At 34.1% G+C, this 22342-nt stretch overlaps 1 protein-coding gene across 22 annotated transcripts in view; it reads left to right on the top strand.

The window, feature by feature from the left end:
* The window catches only part of DLG1 (discs large MAGUK scaffold protein 1), a 236839-nt gene that overhangs the window by 111648 nt on the left and 102849 nt on the right, over positions 1-22342 (top strand). For 14 of the 22 annotated variants that reach the window (XM_038583201.1, XM_038583198.1, XM_038583197.1 and 11 more), the window contains 2 exons: positions 4498-4596; positions 15196-15249. In XM_038583201.1, the coding sequence (XP_038439129.1) occupies positions 4498-4596; positions 15196-15249 (153 nt within the window). The remainder of the gene's footprint in view (positions 1-4497; positions 4597-15195; positions 15250-22342) is intronic. The other 8 variants (XM_038583205.1, XM_038583204.1, XM_038583203.1 and 5 more) reach the window with 1 other exon arrangement.

Genomic DNA, 22342 nt, shown 5'->3' with positions numbered 1-22342 from the left:
CTGCTAGGCTTCTTCACTATAATTAATAACTGTTTTTAAGAGATACTTGTGTGGGTCATTGTGTCCTATTTAAACTTTCAACCACTGGAATGAAATGGAAGGTTCATTTAGCAACAGTGGAATTTTTACATCTATTGACATTTTTTTAATGCATTTTATTACTATGATGGTTGCCAAATTATGATTTTGTAATTCCATAATTCCTTCTACATCTTTTAGTTGGCATTCTACTATAAGGAAATGCTTTCTCTTTTCATTTATTCTTATAATTATTAAATCAGTGTGGACTCTTGGAATCCTGTTTTTAGTGTATGCCATTGTAATCTTTATTTTGAATTATTTTGAATCTCAAATCTCAAATCGGTCTTGACCGATTAAAAACCCTTCAAACTAACTTCTGTGTCTTTGTCATGCTCTCATTATTCCTTGAGCACTTCTATATTTTCTGGTACAGCAGGATATTTTAGGTTTATATTGCACTTGATAAGCTCTAGCACTGGAATCAGCCATTTCTCCGAAGACTCCTGCTTTTTGTTTTTTGTTTTTTTATTAAAGAATGGGTATTTAGAAACCATGATCTGAATGCTAGGTGTGTTCATACTATTGATATGTTACTGCCCCCAGATCTTTGTGGGCAGAACTAGGGAATATATGTACATATAAACACACATTTATATCTCTGTTCCTTTGTCTATTTACATATATTGAAAATTATGCATTAATACTAATACCTCCAGTTGTATTCTAGAACCATAGGTATCATGCTAATTTTTTCCCTTTCTATATTTTTAACTCCTTTCTCTGACATGAGGAATCTTGTCCCCATTTATCCTTTATATATGTATTTATTAGATCAAAACCTCCTGTATGTAAGCAATCTCCCATCACCATTGCTCTTGGTGGACACCCACCTTACTCTGCTCAGGCTCCAACAATGACCTTTCTACTCCATTAAGGTCCCTACACTTCATGCTAGATGACTACTACTGCCACATTTAGGTTCCAACAAAACACATCAGGCTGCTGCCACTTGCTCTGCCCATATGGACACCTTCCTCATCCTGCTTAGGCTCCAAGCACCCTGAGCTAGCTAGACTGCTGTCATCTTTCTACTGCCTGGATATTGACACTCTCCTCACCCTGCTTGGCTTCAGCAATCGGTACTTTCCTGTTCAAGTCTTTATCTCCACCGAGGTCTTAATGATATTCTGTCATTATTGTCTTCTAGAAATCTACTTTTTGTACTTCTCTCAATTATGTCAGCAAACAGTCTGCAATTAATCTTAAGTGTTGTTTAAGGTAGAGATGGGATTCATTTCATTTTCGGCGGTTCTTTTATTTTTATTTTTTTTAAGATTTTTTTTATTTATTCATAGAGACAGAGAGAGAGAGAGAGAGGCAGAGACACAGGCAGAGGGAGAAGCAGGCTCCATGCAGGGAGCCCGATGAGGGAATCGATCCAGGGTCTCCAGGATCACGCCCTGGGCTGCAGGCGGCGCTAAACCGCTGCGCCACCGGGGCTGCCCTCTGCGGTTCTTTTAAAACTCCTTTTCTCACACTTTGTTATAAATCTGGAGTCAGAACCTCTGGGTTTTCAAACATTTTTTAAAAGTGATATAAGTATTTCACTGAAATTTAGTTGACATTTAAGTGCTTTATTTTAAACTCATAATATAGAATTTAAAGTTTTTTTTAATGGAAACAATATGTAATTAGTGACTAGAGTCCCAAGCCAGACCTATAGACCCCTTCTTACAGATGATTTTTAATTATTGTGTAATACTTAATCTTATGTAATTATAATTATTTATAAATTTAATCATTCCAGTACCTTTGGATATTTAGGATATTTGACATTTCCAGAAGTATAAACAGTGGTCAGTAGAGTGTATTGAGACTAGTAGAACACTGTTTTTTTAAATCATTCACTTAGGGTAGGTTTCCAGAGTTAAGTCTAAGAGCTTAGACATTTTTAAGGTGGTAGATAATAACTGCTAAATTGCTTTTCTTAAAGCTTGTATGAATTTATATATCCAACAGCAATGGGAAAGGATCTGTTTCCATACATTAAAATTGACTTTGAGTTTTTTATTGTGGTAAGATATATATGACATAAAATTTGCCATTTTAACCTTTGATGTATAATTCTGTGGCATTAATTGCATTCACAATATTGCAGCCATCACTCTTAGGTTTCCCAAACTTTTTATCACCTCTGACAGATTATGTAACCATTAAATAATAACTTTCCATGCTCCTTTCTCCTAGCCTGGTAACTGCTATTCTATCTCTATGAATATACCTATTGTAAATATTTCATATAAGGGGAATCATACAGTATTGTCCCTTTATGTCTGATTAATTTCACTTGAAAACATTATGTTTTCAGTATACATCCATGTTGTACCATGTGTCAGAATTTCATTCCTCTTTATGGCTGAATAGTATTCATTGTTATGAATATACCACATTTTGTTGGTCCATTTGTCTGTTGATGGACACTTAGGTTGTTTCTACCTTTTTGGCTGTTGTAAATAACGCATCAATGAACATTGTGATGTAACGTATTCACATCCCTGTTTTCAGTTCTTTCGAGTATATATACTCAGGAATAGAAATGCTGGGTCATATGGTAATACTATGATTAGCTTTTTTGAGGAACGGTCCAACTGTTCTCCATAGCAGTTTACACCATTTTCCATTCCTATCAGCAGTTTTTCAGGATTTTAGGTCTCTGCACCTCCTAACACTTGTTTCTTTCTGTTCTTTTTTTTTTTAATTATTATTACAGCCACCTAGTAGGTGTGAAGTGATATATATTGTACATTTATTTGAATTTCTCTAATGAATAATAATTTGTTGGGTATCTTTTCATGTGCTTATTGGCCATTTGTGTATCTCCTTTAGAGAAATGTCTACTCAAGTCCTTTGCCCATTTTTTAATTGTCTTTTTGTTGTTGAGTTTTAAGAGTTCTTTATATAGTCTGGCTATTTTCTCCCATTTTGTAGGTTGTCTTTGCACTTTCTTGATAAACGTCCGTTGGTGCACAAAACATTTTCATTCTGATGAAGTCCATCTCATTTATTCTTGTCACTTACACTTTTGATATGATATTTAAGAATCCACTGTCAAATCTAAGGTCATGAAGATTTACCCCCATGTTTTCTGGTTTTATGAATTCTAAGAGTATGGTGCTAGCATTTAATATTTCAGTTACATATATATTTATATTTATATTTCAGTTATTGATTAATTTCTCATTAGTTTTTGTATATGATGTGAGAGTGGTAATAACTTCCATTTTTTTGCATGTGGGTATCCAGTTGTCCCAACACCATTGTTGAAGAGAATCCATACATTTTTGATAAATTTTGATTGATTTGATAGACCAAGAAGGTCAACATTGTAATTTTATTTTGTATTTCTTTTGTTAGGAAAAGCATAGTTTTGAGTTCAACAAATTTGTTCTTCTGTTTTAAGTCTTTTTAAATGTACCTTGTCCTGTTATCAATTTGATATTAATGTTTTTCTTGTGCATGTAGGACATGTTATTGGTATAGTAAATGTTTATGAATTAATTCAACTTAGAGATGAGAACAAGTTATGAAACACTTCTTTTGTTTTCCATTTGAATCTTTGTAAAATTAATTGAATCAAGCCAGATAGACTGTAAATCTCAAAGCCTCTTAGTTTCAATTATGTCACTGGAGTTCTTTTTGAATTTTTTCTAGAATATATCTGGCACATAATAGTTACTCAGTGAATATTAGTTGTATTAATGACTTTAAAGGCAATTGTTTTAAAATATTTATTTATTTGAGAAACAGAGTATGCACGCAGTGGGAGGGGAACAACAGGAGAGGGAGGGAGAAACTTAAACAGGCTCCACACTGAATGCAGGGTTTGATCCCACAACCCTGAGATCACTACCTGAGCTGAAACCAAGGGTTGGCACTTAGCTCTTTGTGCCACTCAGGCACTACTTTAAAGGCAATTTTAAGGCAGGTTATTACAATTCTTGATAGTAGAGGTCAGTCAATAGCATAGGTTTTAAAAAATGATAATAGATTCAGTTTTTAAGTCCTTTGAATTTTTTGTGAATTTCTAAGCCTAGGTTGCCTGCCTGATGGGCTTATAAAATTGCTTTTGATTCCTTGACTGCAAGGAGGAAAGTATTCTGAATACTGGAAAAATATTTTGTAGTCTATGAAGTGAGTGTTTTGTCTCCTAGAGGAGAAATATTCTAAGTCATTATCTTTTATTATTTTCATTTAAACATAAAAGTAGTCATTCATTTGAATTACAGTTACTAAAATTATTAATGGTATAATTTCTAAAATTTCTGGAGAGCATTTTCTCATTTACATTGAAGTAACAATATTTTACCTACTTCTCAATTTTATTTCTAAAAACTATAATTTATGACAAAATTTTCTGTTATGTGTTTTTCTTTTATTTGGTATTTTTCCTGATTTTTTGTCATTGATGATTTTTAGCCAACAGAAGCTGTACCTCCCTCTTCTCCCACTGTCCCTGTGATCCCTGTCCTGCCAGTCCCTGCTGAGAATACTGTCATCCTACCCACCATACCACAGGTTTTTATTAGTTTCTTTTTTCTTTATAAAAATTTCATTTGCTTTTAATATTTCATTTGTATTCTTTTCAAACTGTTTTAACTATTTCTTTGTTAGATTTAGTGATTGAGCTTCACTGGGGTTTTTAGGGAATTAAGTATTTGGGATTTAATATAAAATGGGTTCAATATGTGCCACTGTTTAGGTAAACTGAAATAGTACATATTCTAAACTTCATAATGAACCTCCTTAGACTGCTTACCATGCCTTTTGTACATGTAAATCTGTTTGAACCAGTTTTTATTTGCTTTAGGAAATTTTGTTTAATTTCTAAAGATAATAAAAATCTTGTTGTCATATACTGGATGTGTCATTTATGTAACTTTTTATCTCCCAATATATATTTATCTTCTTGGAAATATTTTTCTATCATTTGATTAGAAAATACATGTATTAGTTAAAAATAAGAGCCTGTATGTGTAAAGTATTTGGAAGCTCTCTGTGCTATCTCTGTAACTTTTCTGTAAATCTAAAATTATTCTAAAATAAAAAGTTTATTTTAAAAATGGTTACATGTATGTATACATACACACATATTGGAATATTACTCAATATCAAAAAGAATGAAATCTTGCCATTTGCAACAATGTGGTTGGAGCTAGAGTACATTATGCTAAGTGAAATAAGTCAGAAAAAGACAAATACCATATGATTTCACTCCTATGTAGAATTTAAGAAATAAGACAGATGAACATATGAAGGGGTGGGGGAAGCGAGGGGAAAAAAAAACATGTGAGATTCTTAAAGATAGAGAACAAACTGAAGGTTGATGGAAAGAGGTGGGTGGGGGATGGGCTAGATGGGTATGATTATTAAGGGTAGCACTTATGATGAGCACTGGGTATTATATGTAAGTGATGAATCACTGAATTTTACTCCTGAAACCAATACTGTACTGTATATTAACAAGTAGAATTTAAATACAAATTTGAAAAAAAAATTAAAAGGTAACGTGACAATCAAAAAATAAAATGAAATGCTAGACAAATGTCAAAGATTCTGTAGTTTCAGAGCTTCAATAGTTCCAAGGGATGACTTATATTAAGACATTAACTACCCTATCAACTAAGTCATCCAAAATCAAAATAATGATAGTATTTTTGCATATAACAACTCAGATCTCTGTTGTAAACAATCTCAGTATCATTTAAAGTATAAATAAATGCATCTTTAGCTATTTTTACTATTACTGATCTGTGCATAAGATATAAATAAAAATAGTATGAATATTACATAAGTTCCATTGGGAGTAAAATGAGATATTAATTGTGATTACTTTCTCAATGCCTTTCCCCTCTCCTAAAAATGAAAATCAATAGGACCATTATACAAAATAGGATTCTAGAGGAAATTACAGATCCTATACTAAGACTTCAGTATATGTTATTATATTACTACTTCTACATAATCTTTTGCCGTTTATGAAAATCATTAAAAATTAATCATTGAAAGCCAACAAGAATTGAATAGATCCAGAGAAGAAATTCAATTTATAAGTAAATACAATTCTAAGTAAGTAGCCTGTGTGTTTTGGTAATATTATAATAACATAATATCTCTCCAAGCATCTAGGATTTAGTAGTACAATATATTTTAAGTAGGGGATTTGGAGGTTTATTCTACTCTCATTTCAATTAATCTTTTAATGTTCAAATAGTTTCCTAAAATCCTTTGGAATTTTGTAGTAGTTTCTGTTCTTGTATTCCATAAGGAACCTCTTCTGACTTCCTTACTCCAGGCATCCCTTAACAACATCACATTATATTTGGAAATTGTTCAGACATTACATAGCCTTGTAGTTATAAGTGAGAGGTCTTAGAGGTAGATTGATCTGGTTTGGAATTCCTGTCCTCTACCAGCTGTGTAACTCTGAGCAGTTTCCTTAACCACTCTGAGCTGTTTACTCATCTATATTACTGAAGATGATAGTACTAGTTTGAGATGTTGTTGGAAGAATAATAACATATGTGTAACTGGCACATGACCTTGGCTATTCATATTATTAGTGTTATCTCATATTTTGTTGAGACAGTAATCCAGGAAACAAGTTAGAAGAACAAATGAAGATATGTCCACAAGAGAAAGCCTTATTTATTCTACTTTGCCTCATTTTAAGTTTTAGATACACTATGAAAGTCCATGCAGGGTAGATTAATGACTTACGTTGTATAATGTGAAAAGCCTATAGTTGTGCCTCATTTTCCAGAATCAGTAAAGTGTGTTCTGATTCATCAAGTATAACATGGACATACTGATCAAAATATTATCCTCAAATAAATTTGAAAGCCATACTTAATATATAACCCAACTTTAACATTTTAAATGGAAATAATTTTTCTTCTAAATATCTACTGCTGTACATTTTAGATGCATCAAGATGTAATAGAAGTTGAAGGCATAAGATTTGGAATCTAGTCCTACCTTTGCAATTCAAACAAGTTATTTAATTCTACATTTTATACTCCTTCATCAGTTTAAGTGGGGGATAATGCCTCCCTGACTATTTGAAAATGAGTTTGAGATTAGGCAAATTAGACAGCCTATTTAAAGGTCTATTTATTTGTCTAATTATTTGTAGAAATTTTATACTTTTATACTTCATACTTTTTATACTTTTTTATTGATCTTTTATATTTTATGAAAGCCCTCCACAATAGGAATTACACTTCTTACAGCAGTACAGAAAAAGGCATAATGGCTGCTTGAAATTACATGAAGAGCATAGACTTTATAATGAGACCTGACTGCCTCTTCCTGGTCTCACTCTTTTCTGGCTGTGTGATAATGGAGAAATGACTCAGCTTCTCATAGCCCCATTTCTCCACATAGATACTGACCTATTAAATGTCTTTTTTCACCTCAGAGTAAATCCTATGCTTTAAAACCCAGGTGCGTTTTAGACCTCTGTTTCTACCAATTGTGGGGATTTATGGGGATTTATGTTATGTAATTAAGGTATTGTTGAAAATGCTTTATAACTAATTTGTGCATGTAAAAATCTTTGCACATATTCACATACATAGGTCCTTTGGAGGGATTGGTGTTCATTCAGTTTTTTGTTATTGTTCTAATCGTGTAGCTACTAAGATGAATATAACATTGTCCTTGTCCTCTGGGAGCCTACTGCCTATGCAAGAGACAAGTTAACTCCCACAGACGTAGAAGTAGTTACATTAGGGTTTACCCAGTGCTTTTGGACTATTTAAGTTTCACAAAACATTTGAGTATTGAATCTCAAATCATTTGATCATTAGTCTATCTAAAGTATGACTTGATATATTTTCATTTTACTGGCAATCTTAAACAGAGGAGCATACTTCAAGTTACCTTAATGAGCCTTTTTAACCATACCCTAATATCTGACTGTGGTGCCCTTATTCTGTTTCTATTTTGAGGTTTTTTTTTTTGTTTATTTTACATTCTTTTCTTTTTTTTTTTTTTTGAAATTTTTTATTTATTTATGATAGTCACACACACACAGAGAGAGAGAGAGGCAGAGACACAGGCAGAGGGAGAAGCAGGCTCCATGCACCGGGAGCCCGACGTGGGATTTGATCCCGGGTCTCCAGGATCGCGCCCTGGGCCAAAGGCAGGCGCCAAACCGCTGCGCCACCCAGGGATCCCCTATTTTACATTATTTTCAAATCATTTCAGTAATAGTTTCCCATATACCTTTACCAGATCCCCCAATTCTTAATATTTTTACCTACTATATTTGCTTTACCATTTTTCTTTCTATGTAATTAGTTTTTATGAATCGTTTCTTTTTTAAATTTTTTAAAAATTTTATTTATTTATTTGTAAGAGACACAGAGGGAGAGGTGGAGACACAGGCAGAGGGAGAAGCAGGCTCCCTAAGGGGATCCTGATGTGGGACTCAATCCCAGGACTGCAGGATCACACCCCGAGCCAAAGGCAGATGCTCAACCACTGAGCCACCCAGGTGCCCCTATGAATCATGTCAAAAGAAGTTTCTGTCATGCCTCTTTTACCTCTAAATACAAATATTTTATAACACTAAATATTTTTCCTAAGAACAAAAACATTACCATAATACAGTGAACTATATCAGAAAATGAATATTAACATAAAACTAGTATCAGATTAATCTGCAGACCTTAATTATATTATGCCAATTGCCCCAATAATGTTCTTTATGGGAAAAACAAAAATAGGTCCTTTGGCCAGTCCAGGATTTCACATTGCCTTCAGTCTCTTTTAATCTGGAGTAGCCCCACAGACTGTCTCTCATGAATGTGGCATTTTAGAAGAAAGCAAGCTAGTTATTTTGTAGAATATGTTTCAATTTGTCTTTGATGCATTGGCATAATTATTTTGAGGTCATACATTTTTTTCAATTTTTTTTTTAGTTGTGGCAAAATACACATAATGTAAAAATTTACCTTCTTAGAAACCATTTTTAAGTTTACATATCAGTGATATTTTTTCTAAAGATTTTATTTATTAGAGAGCAAGAGGGAGCCACAGGGAGAGAAGAAGCAAGCTCCTCCCAATCAAGCAGAAAGCCCATATAGGGCTCAGTCTCAGGATCATGGCCTGAGCTGAAGGCAGATGATTATTAGCCGACTGGGCCACCTAAGCACCCCTCCATATCAGTGGTATGAAGTACATTCATATTGTTGTGCAACCATCACTGTCACCCATCTACAGAATTCTTTTCATCTTTCATACTTGAAAAACCCACTGCAAACATTGTACTCAGTGGTGAAAGACTACAAGCATTTTAACCTACAGGACTCTCTTTAGCAAAGATTTTTTTTCAGGGCATCTGTACTGGTAATGAACCCACCCTCCACCCTGCCAGCTTTTGTTTATCTGGGAATATCTTAATTCCTCCATCACATTTGTAGGACACTATTGCCAGATACAGGGTTCTTGGTTGACAGCATTTTCTTCTTTTGGTATTTTAAATGTGTATCGATACACTGCTTTCTCACTTCCATAGTTTCTAAGAAACCTGTTGATAATCTTATTAAAGATCCCTTGTATGTTATGAGTCACTTTTTTCTCTCTGCTCTCAAAATTGTCTTTGTCTTTCAACAGTTTGATAATAGTGTGTCTCAGTGTGAATCTCCTTGAGTTCATCCTACCATGGGTTTGTTGAGCTTCTTGGATGTTTGTATTTAAGTGTTGTTGTGTTTATCAAATTTGGGAATGTTTTGGTCATTATTTCTTCAGCTATTTTCTCTGCTCCTTGATCTCTCTTCTGGGACTCCCATGATGTTTGTGTTGGTCTGTTTCATGGTGATCCAAGTTCCCTTAGTGTCTTGTCATTTTTCTTTAGTTCTTTTTTTCTATTCTGAGACTTAATCATTTCCATTGTCCTGTCTTCAAGTTTGTTAATTCTTCTGCCCACTCAAATCTGCCTTTGAGTTGCTCTAGTGAATTTTTCATTTCATTTATTGAACTTTTCCACTCCAGAATTTCCTTTTGGTTTTCTATCTTTCATTGATTTTTCTATTCTTTTGTAAATTTTCCCATTTTTTTTCATTTTGTTTGTCTATCTTCTTTAGTTCTTTGAACGTCTTTAATATGGTTGTTTCAAAGTCTTTGTCTAGTAGATCATACCAGGTTTTTTCAATTTTTTTATTTTATTTTTTTATTTTTTATTATTTTTTTACCAGGTTTTTTTTTTAAAGGCAGTTTCTTTTTTTCTTCCTTTGAATAAACCACACTTTACTGTTTCTTTGCATGCCTTTGGATTTCTTCACTGAAAACTGGATGTTTTACCCTTATGATGCTATAACTCTGGAAATCAGATCCTTCCCCTTTCCTAAGGTGCTGTTTTTTATTTTTACTTTTTTGTTGTTTGGGGGGATTTTTAATTGTTGTAGACTATCTCTCTGCCAAGAATCAGTCTGCAGTATAAACTTAAGGCCTTCCTCAGGCCTTTATTGGGGGTATGCACAGTCATATTCTAATTTCCCTTGTACATGTGACTGCTTTTGAATATCTTAGGTTTCAGTGTCTGACTCTCAAAGGGAAAACGAAAAATGAAATGGTGCAAGTAGATGCTTGCCTTCTGGACGTCACTGCAACCAGAGGGAGAGGGACTTGTATCAATTATGGGCAGCTCAATAATGGCCATGGTCTCTTTGTCTGTACCTCTGTGATCAGAAGCAGCAATGATCCCCTATATTTGGAGGATAATTTTTTTGTTTGTTTTTGCGTTTTTTTGGTCTTCCTGGCTTGTGCAAGTTTTGTGCCAGCTGCTCCAGGAACGCTTGCCCAGCTAGCTGTTACAGGGCAGAGGAGTGGGAGTTCGATAGCTGCTATTGTGCCAAGAACTGAAATTGACTGAATTAACCACAGTTTATCATCTAGTATTTCCCATGGAAGTTGCAAGCCTTCAATAGACTAGTCTGAAATTCAGCAGAATTCCAAAATAGATAAATCACATAGATTCTGGCAATGCGGTTATTATCTAGGTGACGAATTTGTGGAGCTTCCTTTTCTGCCATCTTCCTAGAATCCATCCTTTTTGTTTTTATATTTGCTCTAATTACATTGATTCCCTACGTGATAGCATTTAACTTTTAATGCAGTGTGTCTCAAATTAGAATCCAGGATGTGTTCTCTGGGGTTTGTGAGTTCTTCATATGAAAAACACTTGTTTATAATTTAGTAGGGAAGAAGGAGACAGACATTAAACAAATAACATAATGAAACTTTGATAAATGGTTAAGAAGGAGAAATACAATGCACAGCATAAAAGCATTTTCTTAACTCCTAACTTTGGCCCGTTTTTAAATAACTGGATTTTAGAATTATTTTATGTGTTTGTTTGTTTTTTTTATATAATACTGCTTTCTGAAATTCTTTAAGGATGCTGCAGTGTGTTACAGCCATAATCCCTGAGGCCCATTATTAATGAAATGGAATAGTAAAAGTTGGATGAGCAAAATTATGTTTGTCTTCTTTAAAAAAAAAAAAGATTTTATTTATTCACGAGAAACACAGAGAGAGAGAGAGAGGCAGAGACACAGGCAGAGGGAAAAACAGGCCCCACGCAGGGAGCCCGATGTGGGACTCGATCCCGGGTCTCCAGGATTACGCCCTGGGCTGAAGGTGGCACTAAACTGCTGAGCCACCTGGGCTGCCCTGTTTAAGTCTTCTTACTGATATTTGGTCAAATTCTTTAGGGGTTTGTTAGTTCCTCTTTCTGGAATATCCCTGTCCCTTTGCTAACCCCTGCCCACAAATCTGATTGTGTTATAGGATTTCATTATTGTTCTAGTTGAAACATACACAATGGTAAATATATGATAATAGATTAACAGTAGATTTCTGTGGTTTACAATAAATTTTCCTTTGTATTTGCTGGATCATCACATAGTCGTCCTCTTAGGTGAAGGCATGTGTTGCTGTCTCTTTATAGATGGAGAAAATGAGTTTCAGTAATGCTTGTGACTTACCTATATACTATCTAGTCAGAGTTACTGAATAGTACAGTGAGATAGACGCAGCACTAGAACCAAGTCATTCAGTAGGTGTCACTTGAAGCAAGGTTCAGGGGAAGGGGTTTTTCATTTGAAGTAACTTTCAAGTAGATTCTTCTCAAGTCCTGTTGTTTGATGGACTCCTAAGCAGAGCTGATAATTTCATGTCACCTGTTCTGCTACCTACTGTCCCAGTCACAGATCCCAAGTCTTAAACTAGCCAGATGTTCAACTGTTTTAGTGCTCTTTACCTCAGCTATTTGAGGGTAGTGCTTTCTGTGGGCAGATCTTTGTGTGTCACTCTTCTTTAGAACTAAGTAGCCTAAATAGCTTTGTTGCTAGGGCACTTTTTTTTTTCTGAATTATGTATCATATCCTCCAAACCCATTCAAATTGTTCTATCCATTTACTTCCTACCTCCTCCGAATTGGAGAACTAGGGAGTATTACTTTGTCAGATACCATTTCTGTATTTTGTAATACAAGAACTTAGAAAATCACAAGCTTTTAAATAAGTATAGTTTATTCCAAGTCAAATGTTCTGATTCTATACCTGCTAACACAGTCTTAAATATTTTTATCTTTATTTTAGACAGCTAAACCTGAAACAGATCATGCCACTTGAGCTTCATATAAATAAATAAATTTATTATGAAATTTTTCAAAAATACTTATAGGTAGAGGGAGTAGTACAGTGAACTCCTCCCATGTATACTTATCACCGAACTACAGTCATTAACTCACGTGCATTCTTAAGATCCATAATACCTCCCATTCCTGACTTCTCATGGCCATTATTTTGTTTTGAAGTAGATTTAATGCTTTATATTATTTTATTTGCCTATATTTCAATGTCAAATAGACTTCTTATATAACTAGAATCAAAAGATAACTTCTATAAAATTATGATTAAAAAAAACAACTTTTTCCACTGTATGTTTGGTAATAAATGGGCAAAGGGAACCCAAAGACTTCATTGCCATAGTTTTCGAGGAATATAACTTGCTTTGTAACTTTAAGTACCCATTCCTTTCTTGCTGTCCTCTGTAATTGCTTAAACAAAATAAGGTGAAGTTGTGCCATTGATTTTTATAATGATGTGACAAAACATGAGAGACTCCTAACTCTGGGAAGCGAACAAGGGGTAGTGGAAGGGGAGGTGGGCAAGGGGATGGAGTGATGGTGACGGGCCCTGAGGGGGCACTTGAGGGGATGAGCACTGGGTATCGTACTATATGTTGGCAAATCTAACTCCAATAAAAAATATATATTTTTTTTAATTTTAAAAAAGAAAAGACTTCTAGGAAATGGAAGTTCATAGGGCCTGAATCTAGCTCACTTTTCCCCCACCAAGAGCAGAGTCCATTAAACCTTGTTCCACTTTATGTATGTTAAATAGAGTCGGGTAGATCTGTGGACATTTTATCAGCACCAAAAATCCCCCATGCCATCAGAATCAGAAGACCCTGAGTTTAAAATGACCCAGAAAAGAGTCTTAAAAAGTATATATTAGGACACCTGGGGGTGGCTATATATTAGGATACATGGGGGTGGCTCAGTGGTTGGGTGTCTATCCCAGGGTCCTGGGATTGAGTTCCACATCAGGGTTCCCCCCAGGGAGCCTGCTTCTCCCTCTGCTTATGTCTCTGCCTCTGTGTGTCTCTCATGAATAAATAAATAAACATCTTTAAAATTTTTTAAAAATTTTTTTAATGATGTGAGATATTATCAGTTTGAGGAATCTATAGATCATTGAATAATTTCAGATATTCATAAAATGTCAAATGTCTGTAAGTTGACTAATTTTACTTAAATAATCTTACAAATAGTATTTATATTATGTTAATTGAATTTAAATTAAAAAAATTTTTAAAGCAATATTTGTATTTATTAGGTTCAGTTTTCACTAAATCATTTGAAGATAGATTATTACATTCAAAGGTAGGACCTGCATATAAAGTAGTTAATGTCATGTTTGCATTATATAATAATGTATATATAATAATACATATTGATGTATATATATATAATATATAATAATGTATATAATATTCTCATTTTTAACCTGCTGCTTCATGTAGCCTAAATGCATATAATTATATAACCATGCAACTGTGTTGTCTTTAAGCATTTTATAGTATCATCCAGGTTTAATACTTAGCTAAATATAGTGTAAAACACTTGAACCTTTTAGAAAAGCCCATACACTTCAAGAAAATTGTTATTTTGTATGTTTCTTTCATACCGTTATTTTTTTTCAGACTGTTTTTATGTATAATTCCTTAGTTAGTTGGAATAGCAGAACTTATTAATGTTTATAAACATTTCTCCTAAAATTTCTTTAAAGGACAGTCTTTTTTTTGATTCTCTGAAAATGTCTTTTGATATGGTACTTTCATACTCTTAAATACACAGGAGAAAGATAATTTTGAGGGGGATCACATCAGTTTTCTGATATGTTCTGATATGTTTTTTATTTGATATTTATTATATTTTATTCTTAAAATTTAATTTCACCTATATAATAACTTTCCAGTAACACCAGAAGACTAAGCTTCCTTCAATCCATACTTAATCAGACATGTATTATTCTACTTGTTTTCTTGTTTTGCCTTTTTTTTTTTTTTTTGAGCATTGTTATTCTGTGAGTTGTCTAGAATAAAAGGTAGAGAGCAGTAATTGGAGCTGAAAATAGAATTTGTTTCTGGGAGATAAAAGATTGGAATCTTTTCCATGGTATCCTTGAGAATAGATAAAGGTAATGATTTCTGAGCAATTTGGGAAGCATTCTTATGCAAAGAATATTTGTGGACTTTTTAAGAAGGCTGGTAAACTTTAAAATCTTAAGAAAATTTTGTCTGTTTTCGCAGAAATAATTTGTTTTTCAAATGCAAATTAAATGTAACTGTTTATGTCTGTTTCTTTTCATCTGATGCTGAAAACTGGAATCCTTGATTAACATATGGAAAGCTCATAAAATTATAAAAAGTATAATTTAAGAAATAGCAAATCTTTCATTTGCTTCCAACATGTGTGAACATTGATATGCAATGTGTCAATTTTCCTGTTAAGCTAACACATTTGCAATTCTTTTCTTTAAGGCAAATCCTCCTCCAGTATTGGTCAACACAGATAGCTTGGAAACATCAACTTATGTAAGTTCAATTTCTTCCACACATTTAAGTAATTCTGCTTTTCCTGTTCAGTTTTGATACATACACAAAGATCACAGCTTCATTTTCTCTAATACATTGTACTCGTGCTGTTTCACTGCTCTGTTAATTATTAAAGAAGGTAAAGCAATACTGTCCCTTTCTGGTGGTTTTTTCCCCATACCTGTATAAAGCAGAAATGTTGAAATAGAAATTTATGACTTATTTTTAAATTAAAATGATTAATTTTCACTAAAGGCTATCGCTGACTAATGGTCACTTACACAGTGCGATATGTCCAGTCAGTTTAGAAATCTAGTTGATTGACTAGAATTTTAGTATCCAGGTTTATATGTACGTTCAAATGTTAAAGTAGTTATAAGTTCATATTAAAATGATTAGTGCTTCTTTATAAACTTACTTTGTTAAAAAGCCCTTAAAGATAAGCAGCTAGAACAGCAGAATCTAATCTAACATTTTTTACTCCAAAGGAAAATGCCTTTGGAGATGTTGAAGTAGTAGTAGTAGTTCTCATGCTTTTTTTTTCCCCCCCCAATCAAATGGTACATAATTTTATAGACTGTAAAAGTACTTTTTTCCCATTTTTGAACATAGTTGATTTCAATGTGTACTTTAAAACATTGCCTAATCTGGGACACCTGGGTGGCTCAGTGGCTGAGCGTCTGCCTTTGGCTCAGGTTGTAATCCCGGAGTCCTGGGATTGAGTCCTGTATCAGGCTTCCCATAGGGAGCCTGCTTCTCCCTCTGACTGTATCTCTGCCTCTATGTGTGTGTCATAAATACATACATACATACATACATATTTTTAAAAAATAAAACAAAAACATTGCCTAATCCAAGGTAATGAGGACCCTTAGGTTTTCTTCTGAGAGTTCTGTAGTTGTAGCTGTTAGACTTAGATCTTTGATCCATTTTGAGTTATTTTTATTCTGGGAGGTAAAGGTCCAACTTCATTCTTTTGCTTGTGGATACCAGTTGTCCTGTCCCATCACTATTTGTTGAAAAAACTTCTTTCTATGTTGAATGGTCTTGGCATCCTTGTAAGAAATCAGTTAGTTATAAATACATGATTTGGGGCACTTGGATGCCATGGTCAGTTAAGCATGCAACTTTTGATCTTGGCTTAGGTTATGATCTCAGGGTTGTGAGATTGAGCCCTGCGTCTGGCTCCGTGCTAGGTGTGGAGCACGCTTAAGATTCTCTCTCCCTCTCCACCTCCCCCCCACACCAGCCCCACTCACGTGCACTCTCCCTCTCTTTAAAAAATAAAAATAAATAAAAATAAATAAATAATATGGATTTATTATGGATTCTTAATTCCTTACTAGTGATCTGTATGTGTATCCTAGTGCCAGTACCACATAGTATAATTTTTGAAATCAGAAGGTATAAGTCCTGCAACTTTTTAGGTTTGTTTTGGCTATTCTGGATTCTATGTGTTTTTATATGAATTTTAGGATCAGCTTGTCAATTTCTGCATGCAACAAAAGAACAGCTAGGATTTTGATAGGAATCGATTTGAATCTGTAGGTAAATGTGGGCAGTGTTGCTGTCTTATGGATATTATGTCTTCTAATCCATGAACACAGGATGGCGTTTCATTTGTTTACATCTTTAATTGCTTTCAATAATGTTTTAATTTTTAGTGTACAAGTCTTAGACTTATTTCATTTAATATTTATTCCTTAGTATTTTACTCTTTTAATGCTATTGTAAATGGAATTGCTTAATTTTATTTATGGATTTTTTTATTGCTGATGTATTGAATATACTGGATTTTTAAGAATTCATTTAGAACTATAATAGATTTTGGGGCATCTGTGTGACTCAGTGGTTGAGTATCTGCCTTTGGCTCAGGTCATGATCCCGAGATCCTGGGATTGAGTCCCACATCAGACTCCCCACAGGAAGCCTGCTTCTCCCTCTGCATATGTCTCTGCCTCTCTCCCTCTGTCTCTCATGAATAAATAAATAAAATATTTTTTTAAAAAAAAGAAGAAATATGATAGATTTTGATCTTCTATCCTGAAGCCTTACTGATCTCATTAGTAGTATTTTTGTATAGATTCTTTTAATATTTTTACATAAAATCATGCTATCTGCAAATAGTTTTACTTCTTCCTTTTGTAATCAAGATGCATTTATTTTTGCCTAATTGCTCTGACTAGGACCTCCATTACAGTGTTTAATAGAAGTTGCAAGAGCAAATATCCTTGTCTTGTTCCTGATCCATGGAGAAAAGCTTTAAGCCTTTTACTATTATGTATGATGTATTATACTCAGTATAGTATTAATTGATATAATTTCATTGGCATTGGGGTTGATTCTGTCTCTCTGCATTCCTGTTCTTTTTTTTAAAGTAGTGAAAAAGGTTAAGGGAAGACAAAGTTAAAAACAAAAATTCTAAGTTCTTACTGGTTTTAGTAATAAGATGGAAGTAAAGTAATATGTTGAAATCTCATCTTTTTTTTTTTTTTTTTTTTTTTTTTTTATTCGAGAGAGAGGCAGAGACACAGGCAGAGGAAGAAGCAGGCTCCATGCAGGGAGCCTGATGTGGGACTCAATCCCGGGACTCCAGGATCACGCCCTGGGCCGAAGGCAGACACCCAATCACTGAGCCACCCAGGCGTCCCTGTTTGTCTTTTTGTTTTTTTCTTAAGACATACTACAAATTACTGATGCTTAGGAAAATTCATTCAATTTGACTTTTGTAGTTTTCTTACATACTAAAAGCTTCTTCACTTTTTCCATATGTGATATAATTGATTACTCCTTATAATTTTAAATCAACATAAATTTGCTGCTCATTATTTAGTAAAATCTTATAAGTAAATTCTTTTGGGGTTAATACTTTGTATTTAGTTATGTTAATTTTTCATTAGGAAGAACATTTTCTTCTCAATACATTTTTATTTTTAGATTCTTACCTTGTGATGGTAATAGACTTTGAAACTTTTAATTGCCTGAGATTATGCATTAATAGGAACTATGAGTCACATGAATGTTGATAGAATATTGACTTTCAATATATTAATCTTATAGTTAGAAAGGAATTACTGAATTGAACCTAAACAATAAGGAATTAGTAAATTGGGCTTCTTTTAAAATCTTCCTTTGGAGAAGTCTTATACTGATTAGGTAATAGAATTCTGTCCTGTTTAAATATATTGGTATAGGCTAATGAGGAAATGAAAATATTTGGGCCTATAAGGGACTGAGGATATCTGTGTCATAAATTTTTCTCTGCCTATTTATGGCATGCATATATATATATGTATATATATATACACACACACACACACACACATACATACATACACACACACCCACAATTAAAGCAAATTGTATTAAAAAGAAAAAATTTGTACAACTTAAAAATTCATAAGTGCTATTCCAGTATACTAGTAATAGTTGTAAATGAGTCCAATAACTCTTATCAACAAAATATAAAATACCTAGCAATCAGCTTAACAGGAAATTACAGTTTTTAGTAAGAAAACTATAAAATTTTACTGATGGCATTAAAGAATACCTAATTGCAGGAAGATAATGTGGAGATCATCATTTTCCCCAGATGAATCTCTAACTTTGGTGTAGTATCCGTTACAGCCTCAAAAAAGAGAGCGAGTTGGGGGGGGGGCAGGAAAGGAGATGGGGAAGGGAGAAAGAAGGGATGAGAGAAACAAAAAGGGAGAATTTTAGGATTTAGTTTCTTTTGCAGTAGCCACATTTCAAGTGCTCAATAACCATATGTGGGCAGTGACTCCTATATTGGATGAGGCAGATTTAGAGAAAATTTTATCATCACAGAAACTTCTGTTGAACTGTATTGTTGTATAAAAAAGTAAAAAGTCCGGGCGCCTGGGTGGCTCAATCGGTTAAACTTCTGCCTTCAGCTCAGGTCATGATCCTGGAGTCAATTAGGATTGGGGAGAGCGTGCTTAGCGGGGCTCTGCTTCTCCCTCTGCCCCTGCCGCTCCCTGCTTGTGTCGTTTGTCTCTCTGGCTCACACTCTCAAATAAAGTCTTTGAAAAAAAAAATAAAAGAAAAGTAAAAACTCAAGTATAGTCAAGTAAAATTTAAAATAAAAGTAATTGTGAGATATTTCCCTACCGGATAATAAAACATATTATAAAACATCTGTAATTAAAGCAGCATACTTATGGTCCAAAACTGGATAGATCAATGGAATACAACTTACTTAAACATATGTTGTATAATCTGACTTTTTTTTTTTTTTTTTTTTTGGTGGTTAGGTTTCTTTTAGATTGATTGCTCTTAGTTACAGCTCCGTAGGGTTTTTTCTCCACAAACGTTAGGACTTTATTTTTTTAATATTTAGGAATTTACCACCTGTTCTTAAATGCCTTTGTAATTTGTGCTTTTTACCCAGACTACTGCCATAACTTCCTCACCAAATTACTTTTTTCCAATTGCTCTCCATTTCTGTTCCATACTATCATAGTTCCTTTTCTGGAAAATCTGTTAAACCTACTTGATGCTCAAAAACTTTCAAGAATATTCCTCATTGCTTAGTACCTTTCACAGGCCCCAGTTTACTTCTAGTTTCTGCTCCAGCTTTGATCCCCTACACAATCCCATTTTGCTTATGGGCCTAAATTTAAAAGCTAGAAAATATTAACAATGACAGTTCTCAGGAAGTATTCTAGATCTACTCTCATATTATTAAAGAAGAAAATTATTTTGTCAATAATACGTTCATTTTGCCTGAAGATCAATCTCCTTGGGTTTTATTCCCATGCTAAGTCTCACCCTCTCATGCTAATTGAGAGTAATAAACCTTATATAATATAAATAATACATCAGGCAAGCATTTCATTCCTATTGGAAGCCACATTTTGTAACGATACAAAAGGAAAACTAAGCAAACTATCCATTTTGTAGTCTTGCTAAAAAACATTGCCATATTGCTGTTGAAAATATTACACCGCATTGTTCAGGTTTTTTTGTTTTTTGTTTTATTTTCATTTTTACTGTTACTGAAGTGATACCTACAAAGTAATTTTTGGTTTTGGTAATTAATGTACTCTTGGTATTTTGAAGCCCAGTTTGAGTATGTTTAATGTTGTTATTACATTGTCTCTATATCTGAAATTATCAGGAAATTTCAAGTTATTGAAGGTTCAGCAAATAGTCATTTAAGGTCCATATGGTCTTTCTACCTTTTTATAATCCCTCTATGTTACCTGAAATCCTTAGCAGATCTTGATGACTTAGCATTAAATTAAGCACCAAGCACATTTCCCATATACTTACCATTCAAGAAGGCCTAATGGTGAAACTCAAATTTCTTAGAGATCATAAGGTACAGAAATTTGACTTATTAACACCAAAAGGGCCATATAAGCATAGTTATGTTGAAATGTTCTCCAGAATAAAATTTCAGAGTATTTAGAAACAAACACATGAATAAAAATAGAGCCCAGTGTAGCAGCTTTGGGATTTAGCCAAAGCCATGTGCTGAAGAAAATTTATTAACTTTAATGGATGTTTTTAAAAATAGAAGAGTAATCAGCATAAATGAATTGGGTGTTCAGCTCAAAAATCTTTAATAAAAAGTCTAAAGAAAGAATAAAGAACTGATAAAAATAAAAGCAGAAAGTAATAGCATAGAATGTGATAGATTAATCAGTAATATTAAAACTACTTTGATAAAACAGACTTTTGGCAAGTCTATGCAAAGAAAAATAAAGATGATCAGATAACCTTTACAATAAGAAAAGTGGTATAGCTGCAGGTATGGGTTTTATTTTTATTCATGACAAATGACTTCCAGTCAAGTTGGTAGGAATTCTAGATGCACAGAAATCTGTTAAAGGTTGGGGAGGGACAGTAAAATATCCCATAAACTGAAAAGGCACTTGGAAACCAGAAAACAAAGCAGGCCATGCCATACAGTTTACAGAATTTTATTCAAGGTAACTTACTGACTAGGGGGGAAGTGGGTGAGGGACTCGGATTTTTGACAATCCATGGCAGCTGTATGGCTGTTCTCCATAAAGTCTGGACCTTAGTTCACAGATTTTCTAGGACGAAGGGACTTGCAGAGGGCATTGTAGTGAGATCAAAGGGCTCATGTGCACCTAACTGACTACTAACCTTTAATTATATCTTGTGGCACCACCTATACATCAGGGAGAGAAAAGACTATAATCCCTTAACAGATTCATGGTAGGCCAAAGCAAGCCTTCCCACATCTAGGTTTTAGTGGGCATTTCTAAGGTATGTATATTAATCTCCAAGGGGCATGGAACTTGTGGCCCTGAGAGGTCATCAAGTGAACATATGAACAAGACAAAGGGCCAAAGATGGAGTCAGTATTGTCAGCACTCATACAAAATGAAAGATTAAAAAAATTACATGTGTATATATATGTATCATAACATAATCTCAAAAACAAGAAGAAAAGCTATTTAGATGAGAAAGGAAACAAAGCAATTGGGTTTGAATTGATTAATGCCAAGAAAACCCCAAAAGATGGGCAACCTGGGTGGCTCAATGGTTTAGCGCTGCCTTCAGCCCAGGGCATGGTCCTGGAGACCCAGGATCGAGTCCCATGTCGGACTTCCTGCATGAAGCCTGCATTTCCCTCTGCCTGGGTCTCTCTCTCTCTCTCTCTCTCTCTCTCTCTCTCTCATAAATAAATAAAATCTTGGAAAAAAAAAAAAAAAGGCAGCCCGGGTGCTCAGTGGTCTAGTGCCGCCTTCTGCCCAGGGCCTGATCCTGGAGATCCCGGATCGAGTCCCACATCAGGCTTCCTGCATGGAGCCTGCTTCTCCCTCTGCCTGTGTCTCTGCCTCTCTCTCTCTCTCTCTCTCTCTCTCTCTCTCTCTCTCTCTCTCTCTCTTCTGTGTGTGTGTGTGTGTGTCTCTGTCTCTCATGAATAAACAAATAAAATCTTAAAAAAGAAAAGAAAAACAAAACCCAAAAAGAGATGAATTTCAAAAGCCCTCAAGAAAAAACTCCTAAGCCCTAAACTGGACCTGAATTATGGGTGCTTTCTTTTACAGTATAGTGAAGAAAAAGCAAAGTAGCTTACATAGATGTCATTATT

The sequence above is a fragment of the Canis lupus genome, chromosome 33, assembly GCF_011100685.1.
Source record: "Canis lupus familiaris isolate Mischka breed German Shepherd chromosome 33, alternate assembly UU_Cfam_GSD_1.0, whole genome shotgun sequence".
NCBI classification, from domain to species: Eukaryota; Metazoa; Chordata; class Mammalia; order Carnivora; family Canidae; genus Canis; species Canis lupus.
The sequence above is the reverse complement of the archived record's forward strand: the minus strand, read 5'-3'. Positions and strand labels throughout refer to the sequence as shown.